Here is a 25,718-nt window from a genome sequence, read left to right as displayed (position 1 = left end):
TTCATTTTTATGGTTCTCAGGAATATGTGTCCACTGTGTTATTCTTCACAGACAGAGATTCTCAAATATATAGGTGGCATGAGTATTTTCCATTATGTCCATGTGAATCTGGAAAAACATTTAAGACTTACAAGTTAGCAATCTCATCTTATTTCAGCTATAAAAATAAAAAAATAAAATGTGTAGATTAAAAATAGTTTTATGTATAGAATTATTGAATCATATTGAAATTAACATATCGTGTTAATTATAATTGAATAAAAACAGATTTGTAAATTTAATGTTTAGTAAAATAATATTCCCTAGCCCAAGATTATCTGAATACTAAAAAAATCAACCAATATTTATTAAACTCAAAGAGGGGAATAATATTTTTTTGCCACTTGTCTAACAAAGTTTATATAGTCAAGCAAGATATGTATTTTAGAACTCAAGCCAGATACAACATCTAATAGGAATCCTTCCCTGACAAGTTACCCCTTAAGTTTGGGTTATTTATACCTATACTAGATAATTTTCAAAATTCTGTTTTGCATTTATTGTAGCCTTCATCACACAGCTTAGTAATTATTTATATATTTATTCATCTTTCTTATTAGATTATCAGCTGTCTGGACTATCTCTTTTGCTTTCCTATCTCCATAGTTTAATACTCTGCCTAGCATAATGCCAATGCTTAATTAAAATTTGTGAAGATTTGTTTTTCACCTTTGTATCTAGCTCCCAGCACACAGTAGACACTCAATAAACATTTGAGGACTGAATGAATTAATGAATGAATGTCATCTGTTTTAGAATCACTGTGAAGACACATTTATCAATTACCACATGCCTCATAAATACTGAAGTTAGAAAAAAGTACATAAAAACTTTTTTAAAAAAGTTTATATAAAATGGCAAGAATTTGTTTTTTTCAGGAAAGTCAGTGATAATGTTGAAAACTTCTTATCCCCTTGTTGCACTTTTTGCATGTGCCTCTATCATTGAATATATAGTCTTGTGCTTTTATTCAGTGATTCATTATTCATTTAACAGATATTATTGAGGATCACTATGTGGAAGACACCACTCTAGGCACAGGGGTGGGTACAGAAATATTTCATTATCCCTCTCCTCATTATCTTTCATATTAGTGAGGAAAATAGACAATAGAATAAATAGGTATGATATACACAATTTTATTCTTAATATGTTTTATTTATTTATTTATTTCTGAGAGAGATAGAGAAAGCGAGAGAGAAAGCACACACAAGCATGAATGTGGGGGCGGGTAGGAGGAGAAGCAGGCTCCCTGCTGAGCAGGGAGCCCAATGTGGGATTTGATCCTAGGACCTCAGGATCATGACATGAGCTGAAGGCAGATTCTTAACTACTGAGACACCCAGGCATCCCTATATACTGTTTTAGATAGAGGTAAGTGCTAAAAAAAAATAAAACAGGTAAGGGGGTTCAGAAGTGGATGCGAACATGTGTGTGTGGTGGACTTGTGATTTTAGATACAACAGCCAGCGACGGTTTCACTGAAGTGCCATTTGAACAAAGCCTGAAAGAGAGTAAGAAGAGACTCCTGCACATATCCAGGAATTAAATTCAGAGAGGCAAATGCAACAGCAAATAGGGGTGGTGTTGTGGGAGAGAAATTATGAAACGTAGGGTCTATAGACCTTTCTAACAATATTTACTCTCAATGGGGTAAAATACCATTGGAGAATTTTGAACAGAACATTGACGTGATCCTACTTAGATTTTACCATGATAATGCTGTCTACTGTGTTGATAATATTCCTGTGAGGGACAAAGGTAGATGTAGAGATCAGTTAGAATGCTACCACAATAACCCAGGTGAAAGATGATGGTGGCTTAAACTAGGTCATAGCAGTGGAAGTTTGGAGAAATGGTTGAATACTCTATATAATGTGAAGATAACACAAACAGGATTTGATGACACATTAGCTGTACATTATAAAAGAAAAAGAGAAACTAAAAATGACCCAAAGGTCTGTAACATAAACAACCAGAAGAATAGAGTGGACATTGAGATAGAGAAGACCACATACTGAGGTGTAGAGATGTTGAGAGGAATCCAAAAGGCTTTGTGTATGTTAAACTTGAGATACTTCTATATAGAAGCAGGAATGCCAAGTGGGCAGGTAGACATGAATTAGGAGTTCAGGAATAGAGATAGAAACTTTGATGTCATCAGCATTCAGATGGCACCAAACTCCAGGTCTAAATGAGCTCGCCAAAAGAGTGGGTAAAAATACAATACAGAAGTCTTGAGTCTTGGAGTACTCCAAAAACAGGTCATGGAGGTGAGCTGAATCCAGCAGAAGAGACTGAAAATGTATAGGGAAAGAGTCTGGACTAAAAACAGGGGACTGTGGTATCCCAGAAGCCAAATAGAAGAAATGTTTTAAATAGGAGGAAATGACTAAAATTGTTAATTTATGATTTAGTCATCTTTGACTCTTTTCTTTCCTCACCATCCACATCTAATCCTCAGGAGTCTTTTGATTCTTTCTATAACATATATCCAAATAAGTACATGTTTTGTCAGAGAAGCATAAATAATATGAGTAATATGGACTAAGGGATTTTTTATAGGGGTTAGATCTTATGTAGTTGTGGGAGCTGAGAAGACTATGGAAGTCCATTGCCACTGCATTTAATGATGGGTTTTAAATCACTGAGAGCAACAGAACTGGCATTTGGGAGGAAAAGCTGTGTGGATAGAGGGTTGGCTGGGACAAAGTGGAATCCTCAGGATAAATTGGAATTCCAAAAGACAATCTCTATTTACATCAGTCTCTCACTATCTCCAACCTCAACATTACATGTGATGAGCAGATAGTGACATGCAGAAGGACCTCCACAATAGAGCTTCCTATACCTGTCTAGATGTACAATCAAGAGAGGTTAAAACGAAGTTCTGGCAGGAGTGACGGGAACTACAGAGACAGCCACTGCCCCAAACCAAAAAGGTGAGCTAGCAGATCATAACAAGAAGTGTGAACTGACACAACATCTGGTTCCCTTCACTAATCTTCTGCATATAGTAAAGTTGTTTCTTCGTTTCTTCCTCCCAGATCTTATGAAGACTTTTTTTCTTTTTTTTTTTCCCCCTGACAACTCCAATGCAAGACAGGGAGTTCTGGGAAACAGAATTCCAGTTTAGCTTGATCAACACAGTACAAAGTCACTCTAATCCAGAATCTACTAAAGTAAAATGAAGACTGAGAGTTAATTATTACAATCATTTGTTGTAATATATCTATTAATGCATTATGATTTCCTTGAAGATGAAGAGTAATTGCTTATATACCTTTCCTATTGTACTTTACATAGTATTCTAATCATTTGTTTCCATGAATATCTCTATGGTGAGAACCCCCCCCCCCATTTTGGTTACCAATAATATTTAGCATGTTTATTTAGCAACTTCAATACAAATTTGTTGTATGACTAAGACTCCTTCAAATTCTACTTTTTTATGATTCCAATGAAGATGTCTTACAGATAATAAAAACACAAGATTGGTGAGAAATTAACATAGTTAATACAGATCTCGAGATAATTCTTATGTATCAGGCTAGCAAGTATGTTCTTCCAGTATGCTTAGTCTGACTGTCACTTTCAGGAAAAGACCAATTAATATATCATTTGTGTTTAACTTCTGTTGCCTTTGTTGCATGAGTACCTGAATGATTATGCTTAGTTTTATCTATGAATTCTTCCACCAGGACCACTCGTGGAGTTATTTCATGATGAACTGTCTTTTTTTCCTTACCTCTTTAATTTTTATCATTTCAGATTTCTATTCAGTATTCACTTCCTATGATTCAGCCTTGTATCAGGAACATTTGATACACCAAAATCTCATGCCATTTTTCAGAAATGTGACCTTCCATTGGCTGGAATTTTCACTCACAAACATTATCATGACATATGAAAAAGAAGATGACTAATTATAACTATTTATTTATTAATGAGTAAATGATGTAAGTAGCAATACAAAATATCATATCTTATTTCCAATTATCAGTTAAACCTCTTGGAAACAGTTGAGTTTATTCTGAGTTTATATCTCTTCTTGCCTTGACCTCTTCTATAGTCTGAAAGTCTGTGTCCTCCACCCCCATTCATCTGCTGAAATGATAAAGCCCAATAGGATGGTATTAGAAGATGGAACTTTTGGGAAGTCCTTAGGTCGTGAGGGCCGACCCTTATGAATGGGATTACGGTTCTAATAAAATGAGGTCCCTTGCCTCTTCTACCATGTGAAGACACAGAGATGGCAGTGGCCATGAACAAGGAATAGGACTATCAACAGAACCCTACCCTGCTGGTGCCCTGATCTTAGACTTCTCAGCTCCAAAATTTTAAGACATAAATTTGCTTTTATAAGCCAATACCTCTGGTATTTTTTAAAAGATTTTATTTATTTATTAGAGAGAGAGAGAGCACAAGCAGGGGAAGCAGCAGGCAGAGGAAGAGGGAGAAACAGGCTCCCCACTGAGCAGAGAACCCTATGTGGGACTTTGAAGGTCAGTTCAGAAGACAACTTACAAAAGATGTTCAAAGACAAAAGACTTCCAATAGTCTGGAGGAAAGTAAAGGCTCTTGAAGAAATAATAAATAATAAGCCTTCTCCATTACATATACTTTTCAAGAAATGATAAAGAATCAATCATCAGGGATGCCTGGGTGGCTCCGTAGTTAAGCATCTGCCTTTGGCTCAGGTCATGATCCCGGGGTCCTGGGATTGAGTCTGGCATTGGGCTGCCTGCCCAGCGGGTGCCTGCTTCTCCATCTCCCAGTCTTCCTGCTTGGCTATGTCTCTCTCTGTCAAATAAATAAGTAAAAACCTTAAAAAAAAAAAAAAAAGAGGAAACCATCAGTCATATGCACCACCCCTTTTCTCCCTTGAGCATACATTATTTTGTTCAACTGGGCACTGGGAATATAATGAGGAGTAAATCAGTCACGAACCCACCATTGGCTTATACTCTAGTGAGAGAGTTTTCTCTGCCTGGGAGAAGAAGACAAAGTTAAAGATATGAAACATGAGAAAGATTCGAAGCTGCCGTTACTGGCTTGAAGGAGGAAGCAGCCATGTGTCAAGGAAACAGAGACCTTTGTACTACGACTATAAGATCTGAATTTTGCCAACAACCAGAAAGAGCTTGGAAGCCAATTTATACCCCAGATCCTCCAGATGAGAACTCAGCCTGGCTAACACCTCGATTTCAGGCTTGTGATACTGAACAGGGAATTAGCCACATCCTGCAAGAATCTGACCTACAGAACTGTGATCTAATAAACTGAATTTTATTTTAAGCCACTATGTTTGTAGCAAGTTCATTATGCAGCAGCAAAAAAAAAAAAAGACTACAGCTTGTCTTTGCTCCACATGGCTGGCTAGAGTAGTTAGATTTGGAGCTGGAGGGTCTACTTCCAAAATGGCTTACTTATGTGGCTTACAAATTAGTGCCTGTGGAGTCTGTCAGATGGTGCTGAGGGCTGAAGGCAACAGTTCTTTTCCATGTGGTCCTTTACATAGTCTCTATAGCAAGTGACCAGGTTCTAAGAGCAATTGTCTCAAGAGAACAAGCAGAAAGTGAATGGCAATTTTATGACTGACCCTAGGAAATTACATAACATTATTTTCACCATACTCTTGGTGGAGACAGTCACAAAGGTCTACTCAGGTCAAGCAGAAGAAACATAATCCTTACCACTCAGAATGGTTTCAACATCTCATTTTAAGATAAACATATGGGATAGGATATTTTGTGACAGCCATACTTGAAACAAACAATTACATGGTGATTTAATAATTCACTCCTATCTCAAAATTGGAAGTGAAGACAGTACAAAATAAAGCATTGTTACACCCCCAGTAGCAGGTTTAGGATGTGAATGGGTTTGGATATACAATACATATGCACATAATAAACCCCATAATGACAAAGGTCAAGAATACTTGCTATCTTTAACATTAACTTAAATTTCTAGAAAAAAATCCAAGATGTAGAAAATGGGGACTGCAAACTGATCTCTTTTGGATTTATTTTTTCCAGAAAATAATAAAATTCAATATTGTTTTTATTTATATAATGGTATTACAAAGCAATAAAATCAGTCCTCAGCAGATCTAGACTGCATAAAAATATACAAATTATTTCTCTTCATCTTCTACATTTGGATGATTAAAAATAATTGAATCTCATTATTGAGTGAACCAGACATAAGGAAAAAAAACCACACACTTTAATTCATGATAGCATGTGCAGTTCTTACTGAAGTAAAAATTTTGGTCAAACAATGTATAGACTTGGCAAAATAAAAATGACTTTCATTTTGTATGATTTCATATGTCTAGAACTTCAAAGTATAAGAGGAGCTTTATACAAATGACAAAAACTAGGAAATGCATTTTTCACATTTTAATTACAATTCACATGTCTGTATCTCCTGCTGTGATGTTTTGTTAAAAAGAGATCTCATTTGTGAAACTGCCAGTATAGAAACTGACAGATGGTAAGACCAGTTTCCAACCTGCTTAAGTACTGGTTTAATATGGTTTAGATTATTTTATTTGCATTATCTGTTTTTACTATATACCTAAGTAGTACAAAAGTACTATTACACCTTTGTTACAGTTCTTCTATTATTATTAGTAGTAGGTCTATTAATATGATTTACAGATTTATTGTTATAGTTTCAAATTTTATCAACACACTATTTTTAGAGATGATTTAACTGATTATTTTTCTAAAAAATGTGTCAGGTTCTATTTCTTTCAGTGAAATGCCAACAGACAGTTAGATGCTTGGGGATAATCATAATAAAACAATTCAAAAGTTCAAGAAAAAAATTACTTTGATAGTTGTAACCCAGAGAGACGTCAAGAAATGAACCGATTAATTGGGTTAAGTGTTTTTTTTTTTTTTTTTTTAAATATTGCAGTCAGGAAAAAAGTATTTGAACATGAAAATTACCTCATGTGAAAGTGAGAAATCCCAAGGTCATTTTCCAAAAGATCTTATTATCTTATTGATCACATCTGGATGTATAAACAAAACGAAGGAAATTGTATGAAAGAAAAAGTTCCTACTTGTCAATTTGCTTATAAAAATTCATTTGGTTTTATGTTTATACACATTATTTTTAATACAGTTTACCACCCTTTTTTAAAAAATAGAGGCATAAATTCAGAGAACATTAATGTTGATGTCAGTTTTTGCCTCCTTCAACACTTCAACTTTTTTTCAGCTTTCTAACTGGACAGTCTCCCCTGGAAAGTTAGGACTACCTCGGTGGCTCGGTAAGTGATGCCTCTCCACACCACTTACCATCTTTCAGACCATTAAATGGGCTTAGAATTGGTTCACTTTGTAAACTGGAACATGGTAGCCCAGTGGCAAGGACAGCGGGTAGCATACATTAACCTGAATAGTCTTGTTATCACGTTTGCCTATGGGAAGGATCCTTGGTGTCTGTGTGGTTCTGAGACCAAAGACAGCTCAGCCAGTGGGTATTATGACCCATTCATCTGGTCTTAGCTTCGGCCAGGGATTCTTCTCTGAAATCCTGGTCAGTTGACCTGGCTGGCCTTTTAGTTTCCTTCATAGAGCAAGAACATGAGCAAACCTTGCGGTTCTGGTACCGGGCAGGATTTCTGTTGCAAAAAGACAATTTACCGGTATGCATCATTATTACCACATTTCTGAAAGATAATTCTATCTGAATTTTCTACTGTGCTCTATCTATCTGGAAGTTGCCCCAATTAATACCATAATAAAATTGAGTTTTTCCTATGCTTTCTGGACCCTGAACTACAGTTGGGTCAATTCTCCTGTCTTCTATCTTATACTTCTCATCAGTCCTTGATCTTGAGTGCAAGTTTCAGCCTCAATCTCCACTAAAAGCTTCTTGTTCTATGGTATTTATAATGCCACTTTCATGTTTCAACAGTGTCACAAAAGGATAATTTACCTCTTAGTAATATGAGAGAAATTCTGATTTTTTAAAAAGATTTTTATTTATTTATTTGACACACAGAGATCACAAATAGGCAGAGAGGCAGGCAGAGAGAGAGGAGGAAGCAGGCTCCTGGCTGAGCAGAGAGCCCCACGTGGGGCTCGATCCCAGGACCCTGAGATCATGACCTGAGCCGAAGGCAGAGGCTTAAACCACTGAGCCACCCAGTTGCCCCCAAATTCTGAATGTTAACAACAAATTTACACTTAATTCTTTTTTCACTTATTTTATCTTATTAGGCTAAAGCAAGTTGAAGTGACCTTGACCTAACTTTCTTCATAAAGATTGGGTAATCATGATAGGTTATTCAGTAAATCAAAGTATGAATAAAATGCCTAGGACAGGAAAAAAGAAATGCAAGTTTTAAATTTATTTTTGATACTTCATCTCTATATTATTTGCAAATATTTTAAAGACACTCTTTAGAACATCTTATACATTTCATTATAGTAATAGCACTGTAAAGAAAAATTATTTCCTTACCTTCCCTAGACACTAATTTCACTTTTTAGGTACCACTACTGAAGGGTTTCTAATTTGGCTCATCACTGCATTCAGTGGGAATTCAGTGCACATAAGGGGCACATATGTAATTGGCAACCTAATTTTTCTGCTTTCATCAAATGGTGCAATGCCAAATCTTCATTGAACTTGCCAGTTATATGCACTTGGGAACCAAATAGCAGCAAGCATAAGAGATGAAAATGAACAAATTGGAAAGAGTCATTAGCTTTCTGTTTTCCTATCACAACAAAAATTGTATCATTGAAAGTGTAGCAAAGTGGGAAATTCTGCTTGAAACATTAAATCATCTTGAAAGAGAATAATTCATTTACTTCTGAAATGTCGTTCATTAGAATTTATAAATGTGGTTTCTAGTAGACTTTTTTCAACAAAAAATACAAAGTAGTTGAATCAAATTTTCCGAAGTGTTTAAGGTTGTATATTCTCGTATGTCTTTCTGGTGTAGTGTGTATGAATTCTAGACTTTATGTCAAGAGAGAAATTGTTAGAAAATTAAGCAAGAAATGTTGGCGTATTTACTATCTTAATGAATAAAGGCAATTGACAGATTGTCATGGTTCTCACTAATTATGAATGCAATTGAGAGTGTGAAAATTACAATCAGTTGTGGTTACCAGAAATGCCCTTGAAATAACTGGTCTAATGTATAATTTTAAAGTATGCACTTTGGAGTCATTATTAAATTATCATTATTGATGACACCTTATTAAATAGAGACCTGGGACAAAAAAATTACCAAAAACTTGCCCAACATGATTGAACATCGTTCTTAAAGGGGAATATAATTTTTTTTAAATGTCTATTTGGATCCTTTACCAAACCTATATATTTACTGGCAGAGTGCAAATTTTCAGATCAGGAATAGCTCTTCTATAGAATTTTCTTTTGCAGTGATAGTGGGATTCTTTGGAGAAAAGTTTCCTAACATTTTATTTTTATTTATTTATTTATTTATTTATTTATAGTTTCCTAACATTTTCATCTGTAAGTCCAAGTACTTAAGATTTTAAAATCCTTGCCTAACTCTAAAAAATAAGTATCTTGTAATCCTTTGTTGCACCCGAAAAAGTAAAACAGAGATAGAAGGAAAATGCCACAGGTTTGTAGATCAGCTTATTTCATAATTATCTAAAAGCTAAAGATACTGTTAACACTTTCGACTAAACCAGGTGTTCTGAATGGGAGTAGAGTAGGTTGAGCTCCAATTGCATAGATTAACCTGTATGTGTCCTAACATTAGCTATCTATTCTCCCCAAACCTGACTTTCCTGGTCTGTAAAATTGAAGAAATTATAATAGCTTCTTTCATGGGGCATGTCCACATTAAATCCCAAGATCCTTTGTTAGTACACCTATTTTTCAATGCTTAATCAAAATAGCCTGTATTTACATGTTGATATATTTGTCCACTGGTCCCAGCCTTGTTGCCTTTTCTTGATTATATGCTTAAGCCACCTTTTAATGTACTTTAATAGACTCTAAAGTCTTTGTATGAGGCATGAAGAAACTAGGGGATTAAGCCGCTGCCTTCAGCTCAGGTCATGATCTCAGGGTCCTGGGATCGAGTCCCGCATGGGGCTCTCTGCTCAGCGGGGAGCCTGCTTCCTCCTCTCTCTCTCTCTCTCTCTCTCTCTGCCTGCCTCTCTGCCTACTTGTGATCTCTCCCTGTCAAATAAATAAATAAAATCTTAAAAAAAAAAAAGAAACTAGGGGAAAGGAAAATCAGTGAAAATAGTTAAATGGAGAATACTTAATGGGTAAGCATTTGAAAAAACAAAACAAACAAACCTGAGGACATAGCAATGGCCATGAACTACTAATGAGAGACTGAGTTGTCAACCTTTTCACCCTACCCCTCAAGTTCTGAAATGTTTTTAACTTTCTTTTGTCACATCTATGAAAAAAATATTTTTTCATAGCTGTCACCCCAAATCAGGGCTGTATCCATGCCAAAATACACGTCAACCACTAATATTCAAAAAGCACACCTTGCTTTTACACCCACTATATTCACATTTTACCAGTCAGATTGTGGCCAGTTAGTTCATTTAGAGTCCTTGAAACTGTTTCTCAACACAGTAGTGTGCCAGATCACAAAGTGGGTGATGTTGGCTGTATGAACTTTACAGTGGAGATGAGTTATCTATCTAGAAATGGTCTTACATGGCACCAGAATGGGTTAAAAACACAGTTTTTAAAAAAGTTTTTAAAAAACCACACACACACACACACACACACACACACACATAGTTAAGTGCACTCCATCTGCTGTATTGCCTGCTAGACATAAATATACTGGAGAGGATATAAATACGGGCATGGATGGGAAAGAGTTCAGGACCCGGTGCAAACCTGAAAGGAAATGGGCCAATACAATGGGAGAAAGAATTAGGACAAATCAGGTAAGCAACAGCACGTGCATCTGAAGTCCTCCCCATCTCTAAACTGGAACATTTTCTCCAGGGGCCGTCACTCAAATGACAGCAAAATGGTAGCTGGTTCTGGTTGTAATTACCAGGCGTTTTGAGCGCCTTAGGTGTAGGAACACAAGTTCCACTCCAGGGCACAGTCCTAGTGCTTCTATTATCCTACAGAAGAACTGATTGCTGTAAATGGTTCCTGGGATGTGTGACCTGGTTGGAGGAAAGAAGCCAGGTTTCTTTCCTTGCTGCCATGGAGGGAAGAAACGTGTCGTGTATGAATAGGTTGGGTGAGAAGGCAAAGGGGGGAAAGAACCTCACAGTTTCCTCCCTTAGAGGTGGAATAGAAAGATGGGAACATTGGCGGTTTGGAGAGAAAAGATACAGCGCATTTTCAGCATCCCCGAGGTCCCTTCGTACTGCTTTACACTCCCCCTCTTCTGTTTTGAACTACCAAAGCACTTGGACTCCACACACAACTAAGGATGGGCTAAGGGGAAAGCCAAGTCAGCGCAGTCGGAAACGGCTTCCCTTAAAATGAAAACTCAGCAACGGGCCAGCCCTGGGTGTGCGCGCGTTAATGTATGAGTATGCGTGCGTGGTAACCAGCAGACGCAGTTGGCCGGGCGCCGCCCTCGAAGCCTCCCCCCTTCCCCCCCGCTCAATAACCCCCCCCCCATCCCTATAAAGGCCCACTCGCCGCCGCCCTCTTCACAGTCGGGGAGCGCGGCCTGCCGTGGAGGTGGCTCCGGCGCTCCTCACACAGTCACACTCCGCGCACTCACATACTTGGAAGCGCCTCCCCACGTCCCTCCCCTGCCCTCCTCTTGCTCTGCTCTCCTCTCTCTCACCACAAATAGTCGCCGACCGACTGCCAATCCGTGTCTCTCTCTCTCTCCTCTCTCTCAACAACATGACTGACTGGGAAGCGGTGGCTCAGGCAGAGCAGCTCTGCTGGCGCAGGCAGCAGGAGGAGGAGAATTATTAAAAAACGCAGCTCGACTCTGTGCAACTGGGAGTGGAGAAAAGGAGCCCAACAGCTGAGAAGGGGAGGGAGGGCAGAGGAGGGGACCAGGAAGGACACCCCCGTGCCCCGAAGACATACATTTCTGAGTGCCCGGGAGGAGCCTTAACAAGCGGCGCGGAGCCCTTCAAGGTAGTAACGCCCCCGGTGCCCCCGCGCCCGGAGGGTCGCGCGTTGCGTCGCCGTTGGCGCTGGGGCCAGACCCCGGCGGACGCGGGGTGACTGCCCGGCAGGTGACCGCGCCGAGCCCGGGCCGCCCTGGAGCAGCCCCCCGCCCAGGCCCGGGGCGCCGGCAGCGGGCCCGGAGTGCGCGGCGCGGCGACCTGGCCTTGCAGGCAGGGTGGGTGGGGGGCGGACGGGCTCGCTCGCTGTCGGCCCGCGACTCCTCGAGCGCTGCGTGGCCTTTTCCTCCGCGCTCCTGAGCGCTCTGCTCCGAGTGGCCGCGGCCGCCGCTTCAGGGCGATGCGGAGCGTGGCCGGCCAGGGGCAAGAGTTGGCGCAGGTTCCGGGCCGCTCCCCTCCTTCGCCGCTCGTGTCCCGCAGGTAGGGGCGGTCGGCCAGCGCTGGCACCCCGGGGTGCGGGCGCCCGGGCGGGGGCGGCGGCGAGGGGGAGGAAGGGGGGCGGGGAGCCCGGGGCTCGGCTTGGAGCCGCAGTGCCGGAGCCGGGACCGCCTTTTGCCTCCGCCCGCGTGTCCTCGGGCGCTAGCTTCCTGGATTGGAGGCGAGACCCTCCCCAGCGGCGGCAGGAACAGCAGCGACTTAGTGGGAACAAATTGCTTTGTGGTGGCGCGTCAAGGGCTCCAGGGAGGGATGTGTGTGTGTGTGTGTGTGCGTGCACGCTCATTCGTGTGCATTCGCGCTCATGACTAATCAATGCTTTGGCTCACCTGACGAGATAATCAGCCTTGAGGTGAAACCCTGGGGCCCCCTCAGCTTTTGGCGTGTGTCCCAGGGACTCGTACAGGCGGTGCCATCGAGGGGTAGGGTTGCACGAAGGGGTGACGGAGGGATTTGTGAATGGTGCTTCTCTGCGCGTGGAGGCTGAGCTTGCTGATGTAAAGGAGGAGGTATCCAGAGTGAGAAGAAAGGCTATTTATGGCAAAGAGTTGTGAAATTTCTCGGGGTTTCCTTCAGTGTATGCTGAGCTTCTCTCTCCTCGTCCTCCCTCTTTCGTTTCTCTCTTCCTCTCTCCCATTTCTCCTCTTCTTTTCTCAGAATTAGAAGCAATTCTGGTCCCCCCTCCCCCTCGTGGAATCTGGAATATGCAGTGAAGTCAGAAAGCACTCGTCTTTTTACAGGTAGAAAAAAAATGTTTCTTAGAAGGCACTGATCTCTTGCCCTTTAATGTTTTTATGTACTTGTTCTCCACTTCTCTTACCTCTTACGGCCATCAGTAGGACTCACAAGAGGCAAAGTACCTACTTGGTTTCAGTAGCTCTCATTTTTCATATTTTACAGTTGAACACCTTCCCACTGAAATGTAACATATTCTCCCATCTCTTCCCCTAAGAAAGGCTATTAAAAATAATGCACACATGTTTTACTGTAAGCCTGGTTTTATTAAAAGCCCTGGGGAGGAAAGAGAACAAGACACCTAGGTGAGTTTATGTGGATTACTACTGATTACGAACTATTAAAGAAAGACCTAAAATACTATTAATCTAGGTTTCAACACAATTTCTTTCTTTCTTTCTTTCTTTTTTTCTGTTTACTTTAAAACAGGTACAAATTCCAAAGACAAGAAGCTTAGAGATGATGTGGGGCAGTGTCTACCAATTACGCTTTAAGCAAATTTGTTCTTAGAAGTAGTAACCTGTGCTTTTAGAGAACCTAGGACTGGGCTGTGACAGAGGGAGTAGGGCAGTATCTTCATTATTTTAAATTGGAATGTCTCTAAGTGCCTGCCAAGCGCAGTGTTTTTAAAACATTGAAATTCCAACCACCCCTTCATTAATTTCACGGAGAAGAAAGAGAAGTAAAGTGGTCAACCTATTGTCAGAGTGATTTGTCTTCATTTGATATTAATTAGGATCTTCGTACTTTGATCAGAACATGCCAATTGTTGGTGGTGGTTTTTGTTTTCAATGGGAAAGTAGCTTTCCTTAACAGTCCTGTTTATTTTGAAGACAGAATAGAGTTAAGAATTTGTTCTTTTGATTTAGTTAGATTCATATTGGTTAAAAGTACAGCTTCCTAGTGCCTGGCTGGCTCAGTCAGTAGAGCATGTGACTTTTGTTATCGGGTCTTGAGTTCCAGCCTCATGTTGGGTGTAGAGATTACTGAAGGAAATAAATAAGATACACTTTCAACATTGGAGCATGTGCAGTTTTATATTTTACGTTAGAACTTAGACTGAGAGCCCCACTTTGAGGTTTGCTACCTTAACTTTCCTGAATTGTTGCAATGTAGATAAAATGAGGAATTTAAAAGTGTACTTGATGAATTGTATTACTGCGATCATTAAGAAGTCGTCTCTACAAATGATTTGTTTTTTTGACATTGTTAGAGAACCAGTAACTGTTTACTACTTTAAACTATATATTATTTATCCTATAGAATATTAATTTATATGAAACTCATGAAGTAGAAAATGAAAAACTTTTTATTATATTTCATTGTTACTCAACTCTTCATTGCATTTCATTACTCAACATAGTACTCATTAATAAAGGGTTGTCGTGCCAGGAACTATCTAGGAATTGCGGAGGAGCATAAGACTTCCTTGCTCCCTTCCCTTCAGGAGCTTACCCTCCAACTGGGACAAAGCTGATGCATGTTAACCCATCATAGTAAGAGACTGCCTGCCTATCAAGGACTGCAGTAATTCAGAGCATAACAATTACATTTCATACTGAGTTTTGTCTGAAAGGCTTCAGGCTTAGGTAAGACTTGCTTGGTCTTGATCTTAAAGTATAAATGGGATTAATGGTTTGTGGATGAAAATATGAAGTGTAAGTTGCAAGTCTCCTGGAATTATAGAAAAGAATGAAAGATATAAGGGGAAATAAGTTTGTTTGAAATACATTTAGATATTGCAGAGCAGTTGAATTTGTTGTGGAAAGGGAATGGTGAGTTGGTTTTTGATGTACAAACATTCTGTATACTCCCATTGTTGAAATTAATTGAATTTCTGTACCTAAGAATACAAATCTTTGATTTTATATTGCCTTTTAGTGAAGAGAATGCTCAATATATAGTTGCATAGGATACTTGAAATGTTTAGGTGTACCTTATCACACGAAAGTGTTGAATATGGTATTAGTATCAAGGTGGCAGGTATAAAAAATTGAGATGTTTGAGGTACATCCTTAACCAACTCTCCTTAGATTTGCTCTAAAGGAAAATAGAATGAGATACGTAAAAGAATAACTATTTTAATAGCCACCGTTCATTAAATGCTTAATATTTATTCTTTATATAAAATGTATAATCCATTAAATAACATTTTCTGTAATATTTTTATTTTAAAGTTACTAGAATGCACTCACAGTGGTTAATATATCTTTACATTATTTTTCATGAATATAGAGTTAGGAAGCAGGGCTCATGGGGAATAATTTTAGAATTGTAGTGATTTTAAAGATTTTTTAGACTATCTTCTGATACATAGATGATATTAACAATAAGAGTATGTCCTGTCTCTAAGCATTCCGAACTTAGTTATTTTTTCTTTGTATATATGTTTGTTTTTGTAGAAACATAAAACTGTTTAAAATGAATTTCTTCATTTTAAGAACATAGGAGGAAACATCTGAGTTGATTTTCAGCCTGTTTTTTCAATATGATACCCCACAAGTATGTTATGGTGACAGTAAAGAAATAGTACAAATATTAGATATGACTTTCAATAGATAACAGAATAGAATTACTTTCAGATTATGTGGATTAAAAGATTTTCATATATGTATTCTGTTGACAGTGAATAGATAAGAATTATTACAAAAGCGAAAAGCTTATTAAATCACCAGTTTCATATTCATGTAGAAGTGGGATGATTTCCAACATAGTAACAGTAGAAACCAGGCTATCTTTAATTGGTCTCTTTTGAGTTTGGTTTTAGACTATATGTCACAGGTGTATCACTTTGATAATGTAATCTCTCCTGGTGTATGACTGACAGCTTCTGCATTATTTCCCTATTGGATAGTGACAAAATCTGTTTGCTTTATATTGAAGACATATACTTCTATCAGAAATATTATCTTCACTATGCAAGAGTGTCAGTTAACAATAAAACATGAAGTCTGAGGTGGGGGAAGCTGTGAAAAAGGATGGGGAAATTGATACAAAACACCCTAATGAACCATTCTTCAATAAGTAGTTTAAACTAAATGTAATATAAAAATATAAAGCTGACCAATCTAAACTGTAGATATAGCAGTTGATACAGTACCAAGAGATTGTTAACAGTTCTTATTTTTAAAGGACTGTATTGCATTTTAAGCTTTTTCATGTGAGCTAAATAAAATGGATGAAAGAAAGAAAAATTAAAAAAAAGAAGGAGAAAGAAAGAAAGAAAAATGGTGGTTGAAACTGTTCACTAGTATCTGTGGTATGATGTTACATTTTTTTAAGAAGGATTTCTGCTTTGATCATTGACGATACAGTTTGACCAAATGCCTAGCCTTCTACCTGGGTTAACTTAAAACATGGCTTTGGTTTTACATATTTAAACTGCATTAAACACTTTTTAAATTTTAATTAAGCTGATTAAAATTTTTGAACACTGTAACTATGTTCTGATACCAGTTAAGATTTAAAGGAAACATTAACTTATGGCAAAGTCTCTTTTTTAAAGTTTTTATTTAAATTCTTGTTAACATACAACGTAATATTGGTTTCAGGTGTACAATTTAATGTTGTAGCACTTACACACAATATCTGGTGCTTGTCACAAGTGCAGACTCTATAATAGTTATTTTTTTTTTAAAGTTACGTGAATATCCTGTTTCCTAGCAACTTTTCACTGAATGGTTTTGGGATCTATTGATTCTGACCTGAAATAGAACATTTGGGGTTAGAAAGTGGTGATTTTATAATTCTTTTTTTACATTTATGGGCTGGCATTCATCTCTGATGGAAAGCTTTCCCTCTCAGGTCAGTATAGACCGTGGATTGTTTTGTTTTTGTTTTTTAATTCAGTATTAGTACAGGTTAGATTTTTTAAAATTTCCTATTTAAATTCAATTTAGTTAACATATAGTATATTATTAGTTTCATGGGTAGAATTTAGTGATTCATCAGTTACGTATAACACTTAGTGCTCCTTATATCACGTGTCCTCCTTAATGCCCATCACCCAGTTACTCCATCCTCCCCACTCCACCTCCCCTCCAACAACCCTCAGTTTGTTTCCTGGGATTAAGAGTCTCTTATGGTTTGTCTCCCTCTCTGTTTTTATCTTATTTTATTTTTCCTCTCCCTGTGTTTATCTATTTTGTTTCCTAAATTCCACATATGGGTGAAATTGTATGTATTTGTCTTTGTTTTACTTATTTTGCTGAGCATAATACCCTTTAATCCACGTCGTTGCAAATGGCAAGGTTTCATTTCTTTTGATGGTTGAGTAGTAATCCACTGGATATATATACTACATCTTCTTTATCCATTCATCTGTCAGTGGACATCTGGGCTCTTTCTGTGGACATTGCTGCTGTAAACATTAGGGTGCAGGTCCCCCTTTGAATCAGTTTTGTATCTTGTGGATAAATACTTAATAGTACAATTGCTATTGTAGAGTAGTTCTATTTTTAACTTCTTGAGGAACTTCCATACTGTTTTCCAGAGTGTCTGTACTAGTTTACATTCCTACCAACAGTGTAAGAGGGTTCTCCTTTCTCCACATTTTTGTTTAATGACAAATTTTTACATAAGACCAGTGGTTCTCAAAATGTGGTTCCCTGACCGGCAGCAGCAGTGAACTCCTTAAAATGCTAATTCCATCACAAACTGAATTAGAAATTCTGGGTTGAGGTCCTCTATGTGATTTTTTTGCACTCTCAAGTTTGAGAACTACTGACCTAGAGTATTTTATAGTAAAACTTGAAGGCTGTGTTTTCCACCTGTTTGGGAGCTAAGTACTTTTCTTTAGCTCTTGGAGATGACTAAGGTTTAACTATTGAGGTCTGGAAAGTATGACACTCTCCATCAGATGATTTTCATTTTAACTGTATATACAGATTATAAGTATATTTAAGAAAGGAATTCCATGAGTTCCTAATTCTTGTGCATATATTTGCTATCGATTGGGGAAGTAATTTAAGAAGTGTAGAATTTGCTGGACCCTAAAGACCTCAGGCGAGGCCTTCCTGGTAGTCATAAAAATATGCACAGCATACAAAGCTTGACCATTTTCTATTTAATCTTGTTGACTCTTATGTGGTATTTTTGGACTGGGAATGGAATAATCATCTTTCTCTATAATATGACAGCTGTGCAACAATAGCATCACATGTGTGGAATGTTCTCAAAGTGCTAGTACTGAAATAAATTTTAGACCACATCTGTACATCTTTCACTATGTAAGATCATGTGTTCATATCCTGTAACTCTTGTAGTAGCCCTCTTTCTCTCCTTCTCTCCCTCCTTCCTGCCTCTTTCTCTTTCTCTCCCTCAACCCTTTTCTCTATTTCAGTTATGGGGTCAGTCATTCCCTCCCTAAGGAAACGTTCCTTGGCCTCCTTTGTTACATCAGTTGCCCCATTATATATTGTTTTAATTCTGTATTCCTCTACCTTGCAGTACTTACTGAAATATTAATTTCATGTGTATTTAGTGATTGGTTCAATATTATGTTATCAAAGATTAACACACAATTGGTGCCCAGTAGATGTTGGTTGAGTAAGTGTGCGCCATCATCATAAAGATGTTTTATGTTTTTCCAAAGAAAGATACTTTAGAAAACATTTTAAAACCCACAGAGTCCTAGGACATATGTAAATACAGGTACTGCTTTACTTTCTGTTTTGCAAATGATGAGATACATTTCATTAACAACAGCAGTGGCTCTAATGTGCTGATCTGGTCTAACATGATAAGCACTCTGTATGTATGATGCCATGTATTTCTTCTAAGATTATAAAGTTGTTCTTGTGTAAATGTTTTAGTAGAAATGAGGAAACTGAGGTTGTGTTCTATGGTCTGCCAAGCTAAGCCAAACTTTTTTATTTTATTTTTTTTTAAATCACGCTGATGCAGAAATTATGAAACCAGTAGACAGAGAATGTGGAGGAGTGTATCCTCTCTTTATTCTTGATTTAACTCAAGGCTCAGCACTGCCTGTGCATTGCTTATGCTGGTGCTACTCTCTTCAGTGATGCTGTTGTTGCTTTTCCGGTGATTGAATAAGTGATGGAGATCTTGCAAGGCTGAAGGTCTCTTCTTAATTTGCTTTTCTATATGGTTATTATGTGCCGTCCCTGCCATTCAGTCATAATTCTCTTGCCCCATCTGGTCAGAATCTCCCAATTAGTTAACAAAAATTTAATATGTAAACAAGTATAATTTGCAGATTGAGTGCCTTTATGTAGAGAATGTTCGAACATTAGATATTCTCCATATTTGGAGTTATACAGCTTATCTTCTGGAAGGGTTGACACAGCTTTGGGTGCCTTGTTCAAGCAAGGGAATATATGATCACAGGGTAGTATCAACTTAGTTTCTTTTGGCTTTTAATCTTCAGATTATTTATTTAAATGTGGGTTTAATCAATGTTCAAATGTTTATAGCAAAGGAAGTACTTAAAGGCTGATTTTGTAGAAGTCCATGGATAATTGAAGAGTTGAATTTCATTATTCTGAAGCCCTCTTACTAGACTGACTGTACAAAGTTACATATTTTATAATGTGTTTAAATCAATAAGTAACAAGTAAATATAGATGCATATCAACAAGAAGAAAAAAAAATCAGTAGTTTAACTGAATATTTTACTTACGGCCTGTTTTGTAGCTTTTACCAGAACTTGTTTCTGTTGGTGGAATCACTTCATCACTAACGGGAGCCTCAGCCTTGCTCCTGATTCAAGATTAATCCTTTTCTGTAGTGGGAAGACTGACTGGTTTCTAACTCAGCACTTCTAGAGTTAGCATCAGCCACCCTTGATGTCCAGCCTAATATTATAACATTTATAGTAATGATTCTTTCTTATAGCTTAAACTAAATTCTTACCTAATTTCTTTTGTACATCTTGATAAATTGCCCAATTTTCACTATTTCTCCTAGTATTTGAGCAAAGACTTTCTTTTGACAGAGCCTACTTTGTTACTTTAAAGACTGGGATCCTATGTCTAAAACCACTTCATTTCCCGAGTCCTTTTATGAGCCAGGCAGACTCTCCCCAAAATATCACTCTTCTGGGTCTCTAAATATTACCAGCTCTTAGAAGTAGGCTTCATTTCCAATATTCATTCTTGGACCACCATGTTGCCAACTACTTATGGCACATTGCCATGTTTCCCCAGATACTCAGGCTGGTTGGACTTCTTGGAAGTATTTATAGCTGGGTTTCTAGAGCACTTCCCAGACTCTAGTGCAAGTCTCTTACCAGCTTCTGACCATCACGAGACTTATTTTACTATATGTAATCTTCCTTTACCCAGCTGTGTCACAAGATAGAGTTCCCTCATCATCATTGGCAAGAAACATTTTGTAAATGCTTATTATGTATAAGTCAGTCTATTTCAAAAAGAATGTACCTCCTGGGGTTCCTAAAGTTCCTGAATAACTTAATTCATAATAAATGAAATACATGTTCTTCCATGTTTTGTTTGGTACCCAAATGTGATACGTGTATACAAAGATGTGTGGAATGTGCATATGCATTCTTTAGGGTTCACCGATTTTCCTTTTCTAGTCAAATGTTGATTTCAGTATGATCTGCCTCCTCCATTCTTCATAAACTTACTTGAATATGATACGTTTGGAATATAGAACCCCTAAAGAAGCATACTGTGGATAGTATGATACATTCTCTGATTTTCCATACTCATTAATAAAAAATTAGCAGTATCCTTGTGTTCAGATACTACTGAATACCCCTCTTCAACTCTCCTCGGAGTCTTAGTGATAACCTTCTCTATCAACCAAACAAAGACTAACATGTCTTATGTACCCATTCCCTGCAATTAACTATTGCCTGGAAGTAGTTAAATACTCTGATTCTGTTAATGAGTTGTTAATTGTCGTATGTACAGCTTTAGTGTTTGTTTGTTTGTTTGTTTGTTTTGGGTGTTTTGGTTTCTTTTGGGTGTCAGTAGCATATGATATATCACAAACCAAACAAGTGAACAAAAGATATGGCAAAAGTAAAGCAAGTGTAGGCTTTACCATTTTAGGCAGTTCTTCCTTTAGAAACTGTTCTTGTATTTATTTGCTTCTTTTTATTTATAGTTATACAAATTACCAGAGTATTAAGTCTGAATGTATGAAATATATTTAGTGAGTAATGCTTCCTAATACATAGTATTCTCCAGAATATTCAAGAAAGGCTTGAAAGGGGAAAATCATATAGCATATACAGAAACATCAGATGAGACAGTTAGGGAAAGGAAAAAGTAGTTCTAATTCAATATTAGAAATGTAGGTAAGTGTTATTTATTTTAGGTAAAGTTTCAAGATATTTTATGGATTATCAAACTGATGGGTCTCCACTTCAGGATTCCTGGATTTAAAAGAGGATGTTAACTACTGGGAAGACAGCTCAAGAATAGTTACTTTGATTTTGTTTTGATTTTTGTTGTTTTATCCATATGCACAAGACCCAGGAACACTAAAAGTATTTGTTAATAAACGAGTTACTAAAGTTAGAATGCACTTCCTAAAGGAGTATTATTAAAAATATAGATCACTATATTGGGCCATTAAGAAAGTCATTAGAAATTTGTGCATAACAAGCATATAAACTTATAGCAACATTATTGCTAAAATTAACTTTGAGAGTTATTTCCTACAGTATTACACAATATGTAAATATAGTGGTATTGAGGACATACTTTCTTCATCAACACAGTTCAGCTTCTGAAAGGATAAAGGGCTCCACAGTGTAATAGTCTTAAGTTGATATAGGAACAGTGTATTAAGAAGTATCCCTAAGGGAATTTCAAATGTCCCAGGTTCAGGCGCTGAAGGGATAAAGGGTAAAGTCACTGTGTGCTAACTCTTTAGTAAGAGAAGGAAGGAATTGCCACCTAGGATATTTCTGAGGAGTAGTGAACCTGAGCTCATTGGATGATGGTACAGAAAGCACAAAACCCCAGAGGTCCATGTAGGACATGAATGAATGAGGTATTTTAAAAGCTGAAGAGTTTTAATTTCAATATAGGACTTTCTGAAGTTCTGGAGGTCCTCCAGCCCTCTTCCAGTCAGTATACTGTGCTTGTGTCTCTAGTCACTTCCGTAGCAGGGGAGCTATCCAGGGTACTAGGCTTCTGCTGAAACCCTCTTGCAAAATTGTGCAAAATGTTTTTGTTTTTGTTTTTGCTAATCCGAGAGCCTGTCTTTGGAGACACTACATCATTCACTTGGAATGACTAACCTGTCATCATTTGGTTTATTCCAGTGGGCCCTCCAAAGCCCAGTTCATGTGTAAGTTTAAATACACCTGCAATCCTATTCAAGAAGCCTATTCTGGGTGTCACATCTCCATTTAAAGTATCAAAATTCACTGCTTGGTTGTGCTTTATGCCCATTAGATCATGAGCTCTGTGAGGACAAGGATTTTGTATTTTACTCTGTTTTCAAGCAGCTGGTCTAAATCAGTGATATGAAGATCCTCAGTAATTGATTAATGAGTGACTATTGCTTAAGAGTGACTTGAATTTTGGCCATCCGTGCGAACTATTCCCTGTTCTAGCCACTATCCTAAATCACATCCAGGCTCAGTTTGAATATTGCTCTTCATGGCTTTTTCACAGACTGAAAATTTGTTCTTAACTTGAAACCGAGTAATTTAAAATGGCTAAAAGTCTTGAAAAAAATGAAAGGACCAGGAAGTCTGGGCATATATGCTGCAGGTGTTGTTAGGGGATTAGTAAGGTTTAAGGACGTAAGAAGTGGTAGTACAGGCTGGTACAGAGGGTAGGGTCAAAGGAGAGTCTGGTTTATCACTTCCTGAAAACAGAACCCAAAACATGACTTTCTAAGGCCTTTAGAATATGGGATCTCCTCTCAAATCCCATAGCCTAAATCTCCATTTTGATATGTCAGAAAATCTGAGGCCACATGAGGCTGACAGAATTCTTTAAATTCAGTAAGCAAATGGTACTAGGCCCTGTGTATATATTGGTTGATGAGACATGTGTTGTTCCCCTCCTCCTGAAGCTTAGTTCCCAGTTGTAGAACTCCTATATCCTTGGTCCTTGCTGAGAATGGAAATTGGTGGCCTTCTTTTCTCTCTCTTGTAGCCACCCTCCTGACCTCCTGGACTGCCATAAAGAGTAAGTGTGCTCATTTCCAGTTCTCTACACCCCTGCACACAGCATTGCTCTGAGTAGTTTACGACTACGAGTCCAGTGTGGCAGTAAGTGACTGTATCATCGTAGAAAAACTTTATTTACGTAGGATATCCTGTCACTAGTTCTGCAGTGACATGCTGATCACTTTTACGGGAATGTTGGTGAAGTAGGTGCCTGTATAATTCCCTTATAAGAATATTTTAAAAATAGCTTAGGTGCTAGTTTGTTTTTTTTTTGTTTTTTGTTTTTGTTTTGTTTTTTGTTTTGGTCAGAAATTCCGTATATTTCAGGGCCATGAGCTACAGGAAATGGCTGTGTGGCATTTTCATGGAGAATAGTTTCACTTTATAGTTCTACCTTTCATGTTTTTGGAGTATATATACTATCTATCCTGGACATCATGTATTTCTCTTTCCTGTTTTTATTTTCCACCTGTTATCAGTGGCAGTGTTTCAGTTACGAAGCAGAAACAGAAAAGCTTTATTTCTTAGTAATTTCTCCCCCCTTTGGGGGCCTATTTATAGAACTCACAGAAATACTGTAATTCAAAATAACTTAGATTTAAAAGAAAGGACTTAAAAGTGTTAAAATTAAAAGATGAATAAAGCAGTTTTCTGTAACCATCTTAAACTCGCAGTTTGGAAAACTAGTAATTTCTTTGCTAAATAATATATGGTCATTATTAATTTTATGAGTTTACAACTACTACAGCATTTTTTTTAGTAATTCTAGAGATGAAATGTTCCTGTAAGTAGTATTTCAACCTACTGAAAAGAAAAGTTGCCTTAAAACTGAGGAGTGAGTATGATGTGTGATCATAGTTTTTGTGGTTTATAATGAAATTGTTAGGAGAAAGGGATAAATTTTAGTGATCATGCAACACATTTGTGTTATGTAAGCGCAACTCCAGGAATCCCCAGCCTTCTGTCAAGACTAGGACTCCTTGGGGACCAAAAGTGATGATTGCTTCTGATTTAGAATGTGGTCAGGAAAAGATGCTCTGATTACATTCTTCTTCTTCAATAAGAGAAGGTAAGGGAGTTCACACCCCCATCAAAACCAGTTTAAGAGTCTTTACAAATATTACTAAATTAAAAATTTTTTTGACTAGAAAATTTATTTGATATTAAATCAAAATACTTGGGCCAGTCTTTGTTAAGTACATGTGTGGACAAACATACACATATATATATTAATATAATATCTTATCATGGGATCTGTCTTGTATAAATTTCTTTTAATAATGGAGGTGATTTTAGTCTTTTTTGTTTTTTTAAATGGAGAGGTTATCAGTTAGTGCTTTTCAAAAAAAACTAGAACCCTTAGTGTATATATATATCTGTATCATTTATCTGTAAGATGATTTATTTTAAGGGATTGGCTGATGTGATTGTGGAGGCTGGCAAATCTGAAATCTGTAGGGTAGGCCAGCAGGCTACAAACTCAAGTAACATTTCTGTGTTACAGTTTGAGGTGGAATTTCTTTCTTCTCTATGAAAGTTCAGTTGTTGCTATTAAGCCCTTCAACTGATTAGATGAGGTCCATGCACGTTATTAAAGTTAATCTGTTTTACTCAAAGTCAAATGATTGTAGATATTAATCACATTTAAAAAATACTTTAACAGCAACATCTAGATTAGTGTTTGATGAAACAACTGGGCACCAAAGCTAAGCCAAAATGACACGTAACAATTTAAACCTCACAGTGGGTAAAGGATGTTATGCTAAAAAGCCCTTTTTGATTCACACAATAGGTTGATGTATACATGTTTTTCTTTTGGACAGAGATACCTTATCATTGATCAGTTATTGGGCTTTGTAAACAGAGGTCATCATTCATCTGTTCCTTATTACTTTTGTAATGATTTATTAAGGATGTCTTACATACAAGATATGATGCTAGGCAGTTGAAAAATGTAAAGAAAATAAGTGATGGAGGCTATATATTTTAAGTGTGTTAATTCTAGTAGAAGAGCCACATGTATAGTAGATGCTTGTGTGATAAGTAAATTTGAAGAGTGAAACTGTGCTTTATAACCTTGTCAATTAAATGCCATTTCCCCATGAACAACCAAAAAAAAAAAAAAAATCATGTCAGGGTTAATATGCCAAGTTATTATGCTTATTTAACTTAAGGATAACTCTTATGCAAAATTGGATTAAGAAAGGTATGCTTGGCCACTTGCAGGTAAGTTTCATTTAGACAGTGCTGGCTATACATACATTCATTTCAGCACATTAAAGGATTTGTATTTG

At 37.5% G+C, this 25,718-nt stretch overlaps 2 protein-coding genes across 7 annotated transcripts in view; one reads left to right on the top strand and one right to left on the bottom strand.

Moving 5' to 3' along the window:
• Positions 1-4,420: 4,420 nt before the first annotated feature.
• LOC309863126 (uncharacterized protein) overlaps positions 4,421-25,718 on the bottom strand; it is a gene marked incomplete at its 5' end in the record, with an annotated part of 95,130 nt that continues 73,832 nt past the window's right edge. Inside the window, 3 exons of the mRNA XM_082727594.1 lie at positions 4,421-4,865; positions 12,094-12,690; positions 12,899-13,061. Coding sequence (XP_082583720.1) covers positions 4,736-4,865; positions 12,094-12,690; positions 12,899-13,061 — 890 coding nt within the window. The 3' untranslated portion in view covers positions 4,421-4,735. The remainder of the gene's footprint in view (positions 4,866-12,093; positions 12,691-12,898; positions 13,062-25,718) is intronic.
• CCSER1 (coiled-coil serine rich protein 1) overlaps positions 11,702-25,718 on the top strand; it is a 1,379,910-nt gene continuing 1,365,893 nt past the window's right edge. For 4 of the 6 annotated variants that reach the window (XM_082727420.1, XM_082727423.1, XM_082727424.1 and 1 more), the window contains exon 1: positions 11,710-12,144. The gene's annotated coding sequence lies outside the window, so the exon portion shown is untranslated. Of the gene's footprint in view, positions 12,145-12,352; positions 12,555-25,718 lie in introns of those variants that run through there. The other 2 variants (XM_082727422.1, XM_082727421.1) reach the window with 2 other exon arrangements.

The sequence above is a fragment of the Mustela nivalis genome, assembly GCF_964662115.1.
Source record: "Mustela nivalis genome assembly, chromosome: 4".
Taxonomy (NCBI): domain Eukaryota; kingdom Metazoa; phylum Chordata; class Mammalia; order Carnivora; family Mustelidae; genus Mustela; species Mustela nivalis.
Note: the sequence above shows the minus strand (reverse complement) of the source record. Positions and strands in the feature narration are given on the sequence as shown.